The 15,423-nt window shown below is 44.9% G+C and overlaps 1 protein-coding gene across 6 annotated transcripts in view; it reads right to left on the bottom strand.

The window, feature by feature from the left end:
- Positions 1-15,423, bottom strand: part of LOC147449090 (inositol hexakisphosphate and diphosphoinositol-pentakisphosphate kinase VIP2-like) — a 205,702-nt gene that overhangs the window by 151,866 nt on the left and 38,413 nt on the right. For all 6 annotated transcript variants that reach the window (XM_086521669.1, XM_086521667.1, XM_086521670.1 and 3 more), the window contains 4 exons: positions 5,548-5,701; positions 5,232-5,302; positions 5,052-5,156; positions 4,406-4,498 (listed from right to left, as the gene is read on the bottom strand). In XM_086521669.1, the coding sequence (XP_086377795.1) occupies positions 4,406-4,498; positions 5,052-5,156; positions 5,232-5,302; positions 5,548-5,701 (423 nt within the window). The remainder of the gene's footprint in view (positions 1-4,405; positions 4,499-5,051; positions 5,157-5,231; positions 5,303-5,547; positions 5,702-15,423) is intronic.

Consider the following 15,423-nt stretch of genomic DNA (forward strand, 5'->3'; position numbering starts at 1 on the left):
ACCGAACCCATCCCTACATCCTTGAGCCCATCCCGTTGAGTGCGATCCACACCGTTGCCTCCATTCGTCTTAGCTCCCATTCTCTACGCTGCAAGACAGGACGTTGGGGCACTGGCGAGGAGTCTCATCGACTTTGCACCTTATGCCCTCGTCAAGTGAGAGAGAGTGAGTACCACACACTACTTGAGTGCTCAGCTTTTGACCACATTAGGTCCTCTTTTCCCCATATATTCAGCCATAAGCTCTCCCTACATACCTTCCTCTCCCAACCACGATATGGACTCTCTATTGCGACGCTCATTTCAGCCATTTTTGAGCATCGAGTCACTTATGATCTCCACTCACACCACGTGACATGCTCATTTTTTCCCATAGCTCATATTTGACCTCCAAGGACAATAATAGAACTCTCTCTCTCTCTCTCTCTCTCTCTCTCTCTCTCTCTCTCTAGAGTTGCACAAACACGGGCTAGAAGGACGTGCATGATCAAGCAGGTCATAGTTGCATATCCTCACTTGCATTGTACAGTCACTGAAGCATATAAGCATATGAGCAATCACTTAAGTCATTTAGTAATAAGTGACTTTGACATGACATTTATAAAAAGTAGGTAGGAAAATGGAAAAAGGACCTATAAAAGAGTCACTTGGCCTTCAATTTTTAAAACTTCAGAACCCAGCATCAGTCTTAGCTAGCTTGGGATCTAGTCTGCCCATTTCTGAGCCTCTAGAAGAACGTGCATGATCAGGCAGGTCATAGTTGCATACCCTCAATTGCACAATACAATCACTAAAACATATAGGCATATGAACAATCACTTAATTCATTAATTGATAAGTGACTTTGACATGACATTTATAAAATGTAGGTAGGGAAAATGGCAAAAAAAAAACTATAAAAGAGTCACTTGGCCTTCAATTTTTAGGACTTCAGTACCCAGTACCCGCAGAGTACCCAGCGCCTGCAGTACCTCAACACCTAGCGTTTCCATCACCAGCACCATAGCATCATCAACGTTTTTGCATCAATTCAGCTTATCGTTTTTACACAATTCAACTCAGCGTTTTTGCACCAGATCAGCCTTAGTGTTTTTGCATGAAGTATCACCATGAAGTATTCAACATTTAACCATTGTCTCAGCATTGTGCAAATAATCTAAAGCAATTATTTGCTCTGGCAATAGAGCAAGGCGGCCCTTGAGGGTGGTTGGGCGCCAACATGTTGTGTCGTCTCTCTTTTCTCTCTCTCTCTGCCTCTTATTGTGTTCAAACATGCTCCAATTGGCATGCAAATTACTCCTCGTTCTAGCCCATCTCAAAGATTGTGCGTCTAGCTGATAGAGTGGCCTCTCTCTTTGTGCACTAACTCCACGCTATCATTCTATTATAACAACAGGGGCTTGGACGCCTCAATTTGCTAAAGAGGGAAACTATTGCAAGCACTATAAAGATTCTTTGTTAGAGGCAGCATTCACATTTTGATGATTAAGGAACACCACAAGTGTAGAGCCGTATGCAACGTTGTGAATAGGACTTTTAAGTCACCAGCTTTTGGCACTACACACAACTAGGAAGGGATATGTATATCTATTGCGAACTCCTTGCTTCATAAAGTAGCGCATAGAGTAGTTATTGTCCTTGGGAAAGCTCAACGGTTGGCATTGCAATTTCATTGTAATGTGGTTGGGACTCTTGAAATTTTTAGGCACCAAATCATCTTAATGCACGGGCTGAGTTCTGGGGTCAAACTGCCACTGCATTGTCAGTAGTAGAGCACTGATGTGCTGAGGGCCCCGCAAACCAATTAGCTGTGCTCCGTGGGAGCAGTTGTGTATGACTATGCAGGTCTTAGATGTGTGGCACCATAAGAGTTTGCTACGAGATCATGGAACCTGCCTTTTTGTGGTCCAACCACAAGATGGGAGGCACCGACCTTTGGACACAACTTGCATGACAAAACTTCTCTAAGTCCATTGGAGAATGCACCTGATATCCTTCTCCATGGGATAGTCAAGAACCAATGTATTTGAAGTTACAAGCACAAACCCTCAAATCTGTATGTTGTGGTTTCCACGACTCATGTAAGAAAATGTCACGAGGACGTGGCAACTGCTAACCTTAGTTGTTGGTTTCTTTCCAATGAATTTTGTTTAATTTTTGAGACCCTCTTTTTGAAGTTGCAAATGGTCGGACATTGTATGGCCAATGTGAACGGTAGTTTCACCCGCAGACGGGAAGTTGTCGGCACTGGAATTCGTATAGTAAGAGGATGTCTAGGCTCAGTGCAAGATCATGTAGGTCCCCCTGTCGCACTTAGCAAGTTGGTGGATACTAGGAAGTGAACTCAATAAAGGAATAAAGTCAAGGTGGGATCACCAACTGAAAGTATCCGACAATTGGGCGACATTGCACTTTTGGATGCGGTCCCAATGAGGATAGATGGTCACATGACCAGTGGGAGCCCAACGGAAGCATCTCCTAAAAATTAGGGAACTGCTATTTTGGCCGTGAAATGTGTTCGCGTCATTACCTTCGGTATGACCAGGGGAACATTTTATTACTCTGCTGCAAAGTCAGAAGTGCACCAATTGAGAGATTTTAAGCAAGAAGCCCAATGCGGGGAAATTGCATGTATGAGTGCCAAGTGGCACTTTTTGGTCAATTTACCAAGTATAGGAGAACAGAACTCGTAACTGACTTTTTGGAGCAATTTTGGAGGCTGATAACTGTGATTTTCAGCCATTTCTCTCCATTTTTTAGCTTCCCATGACTTTATCTAGGACCAAGGAGCTCATTTTCAGCATTAGAAGGCATCAGATGCGTGTTTACAGGGCTGTTTTGCTGCGTTTTCAGTGATATGCAGGTTTTGGCAGCCATGGAACGCTTCCCCTTTTCCAACTATTTGTTCACATACGCATTACAGGTCAAGCGCAGAAGAGGGGTGCTCGATTTATGCTGGGGAGATACTTTCATTGAGAACTTGTCACAGGTTAAGAGCTATGAAGTGCTTTCTTTCCACTCTATGTATAGTGTGATGCTAGGAGTGATGCCCTGCACACTATACACTACTCTCTCTCTCTCTCTCTCTCTCTCTCTCTCTCTCTCTCTCTCTCTCTCTCTCCCCCCCCTACGTGCAGCTATGTGACGAGCACAAGAGGGCTCTTCATTTAACTAATGTACAACTGTGTGGTTTCATGCTTTTGTGCTGAGGTAAGAGCCTCCTTGAGCATGAACAAGGGTTGCTGACTGCTACTCCAAAGCAGGCACCGGTGAGGGTCATAACCTTACCGTACAGGTGCATTTTCAGCGTTGTGCATGCGCTGTAAATTGACTGTTTTTCAGCCATATGGATGCCAGAACCATTGGGAATCGTGCCCCACTGGCAGAGGACAGTTAGGAGACTGTTTGGGGCTGAAAACAGGGCAAAAACCAGTAAACACAGCGTGCTGAATTTACTGTTTTTGGGCAGGAATCAGAGGGTTTATGCCAATGGAAGTGAGTTCGAGCAGGGAAATTGGTTTCGCACAAGTTTCGGGACTGCTATGCTGTCGAAATTTGGCCAAAACAAGTGGTATCTAGCGGGATACTTGTTAAGGATTCCCACGACTCTACTTTGTAATTTACCCTCTCAAAGTATAAAGAAATACCGAAAGGGGCGCCAATTTTGGGGCCTACAGGTTGTCGGCGTCTACTCGCAGCATTCTAGCTTCCGAGCCGTGTGTGTGATTAAGTGTTAATTCCCGTCGCGGGTTTCCTTTGCCAAGTGCTCTATGTGTGTGTGTCTAAAGTAAAGAATTTCGGGTGAAAGCCAACGCCTACCACCCCACGAGCCGGTTTCAGAAAAGCTGCCTTCACATAAGAAAGTCGTCTCCCTTCCAAGTTTCCAGCACATGACAAAAAAATTTGTGGCTCCTTTTGGCCACTTCTAATGATAATTGCTCATGGAAGTGCATTGTTTCTTGACTTACACAATGTCAATCATATTGGATAACTATGCATGAGGTCATCCAAAGCTCAACATGCCCAGTTACACTTTAGTGCTAAGTTGCTTAGCTGACACTTGGCTAGACCTATGTACCCCTACTCTACATGAAGACACAAATCCACATGAAACGACTTGTTCATTCTCTGTGTCCTTTCAGCTAGTCCATGCAACCTCTTAAAAGTGCCAACAGTGGCTACTTGTCAAATCTTCCCACTCAATCGATCTTTTACTCGATAACGAACAAACAAACTATAGGTTTTTCTGTCCTTGCCACCGAGAACAGCTCACCTTACTTGACTAAAGTAATAAGCCTTCTAGTCTGCTACTTTCCTCAGTTTCTCCTCCTCAAAATGCTAATTTTGCCATCAGAATCACTTAAGTTTGTTTTAACTACATAACTGATTATCTTGACAGCCATTACCTCTTTTCCATCAGCACTTCTCATCACTACACCATCAACAACTGGAGACTTCCGAGCCTCAGCATGCGCATACTCTTGCCCAACTGTATAAACCTGTAGGGAAAATATCATTGTTAAAATATACATACAAACAAAATTTCCCAGAGATCACCCACATTGTAGATGATAGCATGTAGTAGTGGACATAAAAGAAAATCCATATTTTATCGTTCTCAAGCTTATGCTATAATAACCGAGAGTAATCGTTACGATAGCTACTTCAATGCAAAACAGGACACTTGAGTGTCCTATAATATACTGCTATAAAAAAGAATTTCAAATAGACCCTACTTATTTAAAGAAATTATAATATTTTTTTTTAAAAATGGATCCTTAAGACTTTTGAGCTTACCATGATAGAGGTTGGACTTTTAACAAATCTAATGCTTTCAAAGAATACTCACCATATGCTGAGAAGAAAATAATAAGGAGGAAGATAAAAATGTAGGCCTTTTATTTATACTACTGCTACCTGTTTGTATGAGTTTTGCTCACTAAAAAAGAAAATTAGTTTGTGTAAAATTGTATTAAGCCGTGTGGGTTCAATTCACAAGTTTCATGCATCAGATCATAAACCATACGGATACACAAGGTATGAAGCACAAACCTTTACATCAGTCCCACCTGTGGGCATGAACTCCTCATAAATGTAAGACGAATCCCTTCTCACTTTTCGTACTTGAGGTTGAAATTCACTTGAGCGATTACCAATCTGTGTTTCAAATCCCCAAAAAAAATCAACCTTGAACATAACAAACAGGTATTGAGATGCAAAAGAAGTGACAACCTTACGGAAAAGCTCCTTCATTCCTCCTCCAGCTGCACTTGGGTAATATATTCTGATGCTGTGATTTTCACCTAGAAGACACATGAAGCATATGTCCAGTAGCATAATCGATATCTAATCAAAATCTCATAACGAGGGGCTTGCTAGTAAGTACTGAAAACAAGTTGTGGAATATGAATGACATGAAGACCAAAGTTCAATGAAATAAATTACAGAAAATGCAGGTATGATTTTGAATTCACATCAGTTATGTTTTACTTACGGGTGCTCAGAAATTGCTGACTGATTAGTCAAGGACACAAGTTAAAGAGAGTACCGTCAACAGGTTTCTCAACAAATGGCTTGAATATTCGCTTCCCTTTTACTTCAATATAGTCCTCCTCTTCAATAAAATAATCGATGTTCTCAAAAGGAGAATCTCTATTCACAAGTGCATAATCAGGAATCGGAATCCCATGCTCCTCTAGATGCTGCAAGCCACCACAACAAAGGTTTGACACAAGGCCTGACACAAACATAACCACTTTGGTTCCTTCTAAACTTGCATTAATACACGAGTCCGAAGAACAAAGATTATTACATACACACTATAGCACTATCCAGTACAAACAATTACAATTTCAAAAATTCATGCTCTTACAGGCTCAAAAGAAAGAGCTTCCAACACACTACACTACACAAAATTATACAATCACCAAGTTATTTCTGGACGCTCTGCTGCTGAAGTCATTTGTCTGCCTCTCTTTTACAAGCGTCAACCACAACCCCATTTCAAACACAGAGCGTCTTTGAATCTTGGGTTTGCCACCAATAGTGCAGCACCAGATGTACAAATCTTTAACAGATACACATTGTCATCTAGAGAGTTACAAACCTTTGACATGTACACATTGCCCTCTAAAGAGTTTTCTCGCAGGCCCTTAAAAGAGAGAGAGAGAGAGAGAGAGAGAGAGAGAGAGAGAGAGAGAGAGATTTAACGTCTTCAAAAGGCCAAATGACCTATGAGACCAATCAATTACAAAATAATGAATCTAATACCATGTCTGGGTACAAAAGAACTAGAACAAAAGAACAAAGATATTACAACTAGAATCCATCCTCATCTGCACTCTGGATGTCGAGAGAGTATGGCTCGAATCCTCTGTTGTAGTCTCCGTCAAGGCTGTGTAGCCCCTCTCCTCAATCATGGCCGTCTGGATCTCCATAGCTCCAGTGCTCGGTCAATGACAGTCCGGTAGTGGTCGAATGAGTGTGGGCCGAGCTCTACAGTGATGGCTGCTCCTCTGACTGTCCCATATCTAGTGGAAAGAAATCTGTAATCTATCTCTGGGACTGTCTCTCTCTATCTCTCCCCACTAAAGTGTCTATATATCTGTGTAGCTCCAGTAGATATAGCCCAAGACATCTCTGATCCTCATAACTCATGACCCTAGAGAAAGGACCGAAACCCTCTTTGAATAAGCAGTGGAAACGGCCCCGTATCTCATAGACACTGTGCAATGACATATGTAATGTAGCTCTGTCTCTGGCTCTAACTAGCATAAGCGGCATATCCTGCTGCCTACTGGTATCCCTCTGAATCTACCAGTCTCAATCTCGAGCTGATGTGAGGATGTGCGTATCTGACCAATGGCACACCGAAAACCATGAGACGTGTGTCCATGTAGCTGGGTCGAATCACAAACCCATCTCCTGTGAGGTGGAGAAGATGCTCTCTATAGAAAGCCATCTTCATGCCCAACTCCTGTGGCGCCTCTATCCATGTCCTCTTCGTATCCACCTGGATCAGGTCCTGACAAATGAGTCTAGTAATCTCCACTCGTGTAAGAAACGTCGAGGGTGCTTGAAGAGAGTACCAGAAAGGGGGCAGCCTATCCATGGTGAAGCCATGCGTCTGAAACCATGATGTCATCAGTGCATACCAGCATGAAGTGTCCCCTTGAAGAGCTAACTGTCTTGAAGACTCAAGGGCCAATCTAGCATATCTGTCTCTAGTAGTATCCCACAAGCTGTGCACAAAGGAGACTGATCTGGTAAGCGCCTCAATCTCCATAGGAGGGGCAACTAGCTCTGCTCGAAAGATAGTGTGGGGTACGGAGGGCTTGGCTCTGATCAGACGAGAGATCATAGATACCAAGAGCCTCTCCATACGTCTCCAGCCATCCTGACCTACAAAGGTCCCCATATCTGCACCCCATACAACATAGTTGAGGCTACTAAAGTATCAAAGGGCCATAACTTTGTCCGAGCACATCCTCTCCAAGCCTCCGAAGGCCACAAAAGCTGTAGTCAGTCTAGTCTCTGCTGATGTCCCCAAAGAAAACCTCGGCCTAGTAAAGACAACCCCAAGGTAAGTGTATGCATCTGTATACTCTACAATCTCTTGACCATATGTGAAAGTCGGTGTTGATCTCCTGATCCACTGTGGTGTGGTGTTAAACACCATAACCTTGGTATTACCAAGGTTTACAATCCACTATCCTCTGCAATGTGTGTAATGCATCCAACTGTCGTTGCATACCCTCTGGTGAGTCAGAGATCAACACAATATCATCAGCATATAGCAATGGGATCCACCCTGCCAGCTGGGCACCTCTATCACCCTCTCTGTCAATGTAATCAGACACCTCGTCAACATACATACCAAATAGAGTAGGAGACAATGGGCAACCCTGTTTCACCCCAATGGTGGAGTGACCTAAATCAGATATCCCCGCCAGAGTGCGTACATGTCCTATCACTAATCTGTATAGAGCCATAATCCCCCAAATCAACACTATGGGCACCCCTATCTCCTACAGTCTACGCATCAATCAAGCTCTCAGTACCATGTCAAATGCTTTGCAGAAATCCACAAAAATACTCCCATGTGACCTATCCTCCTCAATGATGGCTCTAAGTGTCAGAATATGATCAAGAGTGGAGAAACCCCTCCTAAAACCGGCATGGCCCTTTGCTCGTACACCCTCACCCTTTGCCCAATTACTCAAATGTTGCTCAATAATGGATGCATACAACCGTCGCAATGTGTGCCCAACCATAATAGTGCGGTAATTCGTAGGCTCTGTAGGATCACCTTCTTTGAAGATAGGCACAATAGTAGACAACCTACAAGTCTCAGGTAACCCTCACACATGGCACGATTGAACAACACTGCAAGAACTTCTACCAGCATATCTCTAGCATGTGTAAAGTGCTCTGTTACTAGACCATCATGATCATATGCCCTGCTGATCCTCATCCTATCAAATGCTCTCTTTGCCATCTCAATGGTAAAGAAGGTGCTGGTAGGTGGGCATGGCTATGTAGGATCTGGAAGGGGTTCCTATCCAGGAACCTTATATAACGATGAGGCGTACTGGCCCACACATCAAGAGAAGTAATCACTGGGGGAGGGGAGTGCTCATGAAAGAATCGTCATGCCTCTCCCGAGTCTCTACTCAAGAACAACTAATACAAGTCTTGCTCCATCCGGGCCAAGTAAGCTCGTTTCTTCCGTTGCACAAGGCACTGGGAAGCAATCCAAGATTGTCTGTAAGTTGATGACTCCTAAAAGAAGATCCTCTGAAGCTGGGCTCTCATCTCTCTGCACTCCTCATCATACCAACTATTATGGGGCATGCTCCCAGAATATCACCTCCGACCCGACTCAGTGTGTGGGTATGCCTCTGATGCTGCACCATGCAATGTCTCAGTCAGTAAATGGTGCACTCCTCCATTGAGAGGCCAGGACCAGTTGTGTGTGGGTATGCCTCTGATGCTGCACCATGCAGTGTCTCAGTCAGTAAATGGTGCACTCCTCCACTGAGAGGCCAGGACCAGCTGTGCATAGACGGCTATAGATCTCCTCTGTATAAACCGAGTCAGTCTCTGGTGTAAATGTATAGTGAGTATGTGACTTACCTCCTGATGTCTGAGTTGTACTATATTGAAATGAAACGGACAATGTCAAAAGTGCATGATCCACTGCTACGCCCACTGGTCTGCCTCCCACTATGAAATCCTGAATACAAGCCATAACATAGTCCACTGTACTGGCCCCGTGTCTGTGTGAAAAGCATGTGAAACCGGCTGCTCTACGAAATCGTTGTAAGCCATTAAGTATGGCTAACCCATGTGCAGTCGTCATCTCCGTAAGGTATCTCCCATACTCCGTCTGCTCTTTGTCATGTGAGCATCTGTCGAGCCTCAACTCACCCACATCCAGCTCTCTAAGCATCTCTTTTGAAGTGTCGTAGAAGACTGCCTAAGAGTTGCCCGTTCGGGCATTGAAGTCCCCTAGGAGGATGATATCACCATCCCTAGAAAACTCCCATATATCATCATCTAGTATAGAGAAAGGCGATTGTCCTCTGGATGCAACATATACTGACGTACTCGGGGGGAAGTAACATATGGCAATGTATAGAAGTCGGCCTCTGTCAGCTCTCAACCTCACCCACATGTATCTAGCATGATCATCTCTCCGTACAATATGTAGTAGTGACTGTAACTCCTCCCTAAATAGCATTGCTACACCTCCTGAACATCTACTCCCATGCTCAGATCTCGCGACTGTCCTATGGGCTGTCTCCCATCTCTATCCCACCACGTGGCATAAGTTGTCCAGGGGCTTGATGAGTCTCTGAGAAAAAAACAATGTCCTTGTCTCTGAAACTGTCCTCAAAGGCACCAAACGTCCAACCTCATAGATCCATTACAATTCCAAGTAGCCATCTTCAGTGTGGTCCCATAGGTCTCACATCGTCATGTAGAGCGCCGCTCTACAATCACCACCCGACTATCTCTATAAAAGGCCATCTTTCCCTTCTCCCTTGTCGCCGTAATCTCTGGCATTACCTCTCTCATATGCACAATCTGTGAGAGAGTGGGATCATCACCGACGAAAATACCTGTCTTCTTGAGAGTAGGCCTCTTTCTCAAGAATCCCTTCTTCTCTTCCGAGGGGAAGCGTAGTATAAGAGCTCTCCCTTTTGAAGATTCTCCCGGGGCATCACTCTTCTTGCCCACTCTCCATGCCTTTGTGTGTGAAGGCTTGTCCACCCCCATCATGGTTGTGAACCTTGTGACCTCTTTTTCCACATTGTTTATGTCCTTGAGGCCGGTTACCCTCACATGTAGAGCCCGCATCCTCCTCCTTTGTTCCTCTTCGAGGGGCATGTTAATAAGAGTGGGTGTACAAGGAGCTTCCTCACCTTTCCCTTTCTTGGCAACCTCAATCCACTTTTCGGCCTCCTCTACTTCTGTTCTGCTGCGGAGATGACCGTGGCCCATGACTTCTTCTCCTCACCTTCCTTGATAACCCGTATTTCTTCTCTCATGGTATTCAATTCTTCCATCATGGATGGCTAAATTTCGCCTTCTTCGATGTCACGTGACACACCCAACCGTATGTGTCCGTGGACAAGCTACAGCACGACAAGGGTTCAGTCAGTCTAGATTTAGAAGTGATCTGGCACTTTTGTGAGTCTATTCTTAGACCGTGCATGCCCAGTCACTTAGTATAGATGCATATCCTCTGGTTGCACACAGTATGATCATAAGCATTCCCATCAAAATCCATCAGAATCAGTCAGGGGAATTTTCCAGTGCATTTAGCCTATTTTCCCTATTTTTGACATTTTTCACTTATTAATTTAAGTGACTTTCCAACAAAAGTAGGTAGGGCAATTTTGCTAAGTTTGTATATAAGCAAACTAGAGCTAGCACTATTTGGCAGAAGAGGCAACAGGAGCCAAGCTCAGCAGGCAACTTCTCATCAAGACCTTGGCGGTTTCCCCCACCAAGCAAGAAGACCATCGCCAGAAACCCCCTTCCATAGCGTTTTTGGAACTACACCAACCTGGCGTTCTGCATCAGCACCATCGCCAGCAAGTCACAGCATATAGAGTTTTTGCATCAGCATCCTCGCCAGCAGAAACATCAGCCTAGCGTTTTTGGTCCAACTTCAGCCTCTAGCGTTTTTGGTCCCAGATTCAACGTTTTCAGATTCAGCAAGGCAGCGTTTTTCAGCATTAGCAGACCTGCAAGATCAGCCCTAAAGTGTAGCAGATTCAGCCCGGTAGAACCTCAGTTTTCAGCCTTAAGAAGTCTTTGTTTTCAGCCCTAAACCTGCAGAATTTCAGCGACAAAGACCCACAGAAACAGCCCCAAAAATCAGCGTTTTTGGACCCGCAGCACATTTCAGCCCATAGCGTTTTTGGACAGCAATAGAAAGATAGCAGATTTCAGCCCTAGTGTCGACTTCGTCATCACCGTCATCATCGTCGACATATAACCTAGACTTGCATCAGTCCCATGCATACAGTTTGTACCAGTTTGTGCAATCATAAGTAGACCACTCTCGCCGACGAGAGTGGGGCCTTCGGAGGAGGGTTTTACGACGTCTCTGGTGTCGTATCTCTCTTCTCTCTCTATCTCTCAGTCTCATACACTTGCACGCACAGTGTCCACTCACTTTGTTTGTGATCATAGCACTCTCTCATTAAGAATGGAAGTCTCTACCTTCCATAAGAACAAAAGGAACCTTGAGCACAGTTCGGAGCACTCATCTTGAGCAAAGCGCAAACATTCATTCCGCTGCACCTAACATTCGAGCCGCCCACTTTTTGCTTTTAGATTTCGAATGATGGAATCTTGGATGACCACTTTCTCCTCGAGCGAAGCGATCCTCCTACACATGCCATCTCTTTCTTCGGTCCATCTTTGAAGAATAGTGCTCCTCTCCTTCCTCCACTCTTCCACTTCGTTTCTCCATTCTCTCATTTCCTTCTCTGTTGCCGACATCCTCTTCCCTGTCCGCATGAAAGAGGCTTTGTGGGCGGTCGGCGAGGGATGCGTCCTCTTACACATGGGGGAAGCCGTTGGCACTCCTCTGATGCTTCCCATGAGAGAGAGAGAGAGAGAGAGAGAGAGAGAGAGAGAAATGAAATGAAATGTTATATTACACGTCTCCAAAAGGCCAAAATGACCTATGAGACCAAACTATTACAATCATTGTGGATCTGATCCAATATCTGGGTATAGAAATAAAATGAAGTGAAACAGTAACCTAAAAGACTAAAATCATCTTCATCGTCATCAATGCCAGAGGATGCCCGGCATCGAGAGTTGTCCGAGAAAGTATTGCATCGGTCGTTGAAGAGCTTCATCAATGTCCGCCTCTATAAATAGTCGTATTGGGCGTCTCCCATATCGTGCTAGAATCTGATGGACCTCCATCAATATCGTGGTCGCCCTCGTAGACGTGGGCGTTAACTCTCCCGAGCTCAGTGGCTCTATCCACTAATATACCTCTGGTATAAATGGGCTGTGAAGTCTGCTCTGAAGGATGCTCATCTGGCCATTGAGTCCCTGCTCTAAAAGGTCAGTGATCTCCCTTTGTGAATGTCTCCCACTGCCTAGTGTAACAGGCTTGGGCACCCCAAGTCGTTAATATGGCACGACAGAACAGAGAATCACTTAAAATACTCCACGACTTTATCACGCTTTGGAAATAGAGTCGACACGGCCCAGCTTAGTTCCGTGCCTAGAGGTATTGGCCCCAAAATTTGGCACCCCTTTCGGTATTTATTTTTATATTAATGCTTAAGCAAAGTACAACACCCGCGGGACCTCTACTCTCAGACTCTGCTTCCGGATGCTCTGCAGAGTGAGGCCCCAAAGAGTTCTATTTATTCAGACAAGGGATACCCCAGAAGCAGAGCCCCAAAAGCACCTAGTTCAAAAGCCATTAATCCCAAAAGCATTTGGTCCAAAAACTGCCCCAAAAGCAGCCAGCTTGAATCGCGGAAATCCGTAAAGCCTGCCACGTCAACGCTTTTTACGAAAATCCGTACAATTTTGCCACGTCATCAGGTCCGGGCAATACTGTCACATCATCATTTTGTGACACCTAGTCTCCTCAAGAGACTCTCCCTGTGTCTGCGCAGCTCTAGCAAAAACAACCCGAGGCATCTCTGATCTTGATATCTCATGACTCTAGCCAACGGTCCAAAGCCCTCTTTGAATAAACGATGAAAGTGGCCTCGTATCTCATAGTATACCGGAAAATGACAAATGTGATGCAACTCTGTCTCTGGCTCTATATGACACAACTGGCATATCCTCGCTTGTGTTGGTACTCTCCTAAGTCTGTCAGTCTCAATCTCTAGCTGATGCGATGATGTGTGCATCTGACCAATAGCACATCCTATCCCATAGGATAAATGAGTGTCCATATAGGTCGGTCTGATCACATACGCATCCTCTGTTAGTTGGAAAAGATGCTCCCTATAGAAAGCCATCTTCGTGATAACTCTTGTATCGGCTGTATCCATGTGCTTCTCGTATCTAGTTGAATCAAACCCTGACGTATGAGTCTAGTGATCTCTATCCGTGTGCGAGAAAGGGAGGGTGCATCCAAGGAGTTCTGGAATGGGGGCAGTCTATCCATGCTAACGCCATGTGACTGAAACCATGATGGCACCTTCCCATACCAGCATGATGTGTCTCCATGTAATGCTAGTTATCCAAATGACTCGAGCATATCTGTCTCTTGGAAGGTCCCATAAGTTATGCATAAAGGATACTGATCTAGTAAGGGTCTCAACAACGAGAGTAGGGGCAACTAGCTCGGCTCAAATAATCTCATGTGGCACTCAAGCCTTAGCTTGAATATCCGAGAGATCGAGACTAGAGGCCTCTCCGTGCATCTACATCCATCCGTGCATCCAGATTTGCCATGGTGGTCCACCGAGGGTCCCCAAATCTGAACCCCATAAGGCATAGCTGAAGCCACTAGTGTCAAAAAGCCAGGGCTTTGTTCGAGCTTCCTGAAACTGAACCTGCGAACACATCTTCTCCAATCCTCCCAAGGCTCCATAAGCTCTCATCAATCTAGTTTTTGCTGCTCTCCTCAACGAAAACACCGGTCCACTGAAGACTACCCCAAGATAGGTGTATACATCTGTATACTCCACCGTCTCCTGGCCATATGTAAAAGTGGATGTTGACCTCTTGATCCACCCTGGTGTGGTGTTAAACACTATAACCTTGGTCTTCCCCAGGTTAACAAACAATCCACTATCGTGGGCAAATGTGTACAAAGCATCCAAATGACGTTGCATCCCCTCCAGGGAGTTGAAATCAAACACAATATCATCAACATATAACAATAGTGGGATCCATGTCCCTGCCCAAATGTGCTCCTCTATCCCCATCCCTCTCAATGTAGTTAGCAACCTCATCCACATACATGCCAAATAGTGTAGGTGATAGCGGGCAGCCCTATTTCACCCCAATACTAGAGTGAACCAGATCAGAAATCCCCTCTCGAGTGCGTACATGCCCCACTACGGACTTGTATAGAGCCATGATACCCCAAATCAACTCTTTGGGTACCCCCATCTCTTGTAGTCTGCACATCAATCTAGCTTTGGGCACTGTATCGAAGGTTTTGCGGAAATCCACAAAACAACAATAGAGTCCTCTCCCACGTGTGAGATGTGTTGGGGAAAAATAGCATATTGCAATGTAGAGTGGCCTCCCTATCTCCGCTCTCACTCTGACCCACATATATCTGGCTTGCTCATCTCTTCAAACAATGCGAATGAGGGGTTGAAGCTCCTCCCTGGATATGCTTGCCACACCTCCTGACCCCCGTTCGCTATGCATTGATCTCAAATCCAGCCTACAAATAGTCTCCCAATGATATCCCGTCACTCTAGGTAATGTGCAGCCAAGAGTCTGATGCATTTCCAAGTAAAAAAAGATGTCTCTTCCCTTAAAGCTATCCTCAAATGTGCCTACATCTAGCTTTATTGATCCATTACAATTACATGCTGCCATTTTAAGGTTGGTCCCATAGGTCTTGCACCGTCATGCAGTGCGTTTTTCCAACACCACTACTCTCCTTCCCCTGTAGAAAGCAATTTTCCTTTCTCCCTCGTTGCCTTGATCTCTGGCATCAGCTCTTGTATGTGTGCTACCTATGTTGTGAGGTCATCGCCCAAAACTATCCAAGTTTGCTTGAGTGTTGATCTCTTCTTCAGGAATTCCTTCCTAGCTTCCAACGTAGGGGAACGTATGATGAGTGCTATTTCCTTGGGCCTTCCTTTCTCATCACTTCCCTTCTTGCCAACTCTCCAAGCACCTTTGTGTGTGGGTTCAGAATTACCCATGTGCTTCAAGACCTCTTGCACCTCTTCTTCTA

Source organism: Adiantum capillus-veneris, chromosome 10, assembly GCF_014529385.1.
Source record: "Adiantum capillus-veneris isolate H3 chromosome 10, ASM1452938v2, whole genome shotgun sequence".
Taxonomy (NCBI): Eukaryota; Viridiplantae; Streptophyta; class Polypodiopsida; order Polypodiales; family Pteridaceae; genus Adiantum; species Adiantum capillus-veneris.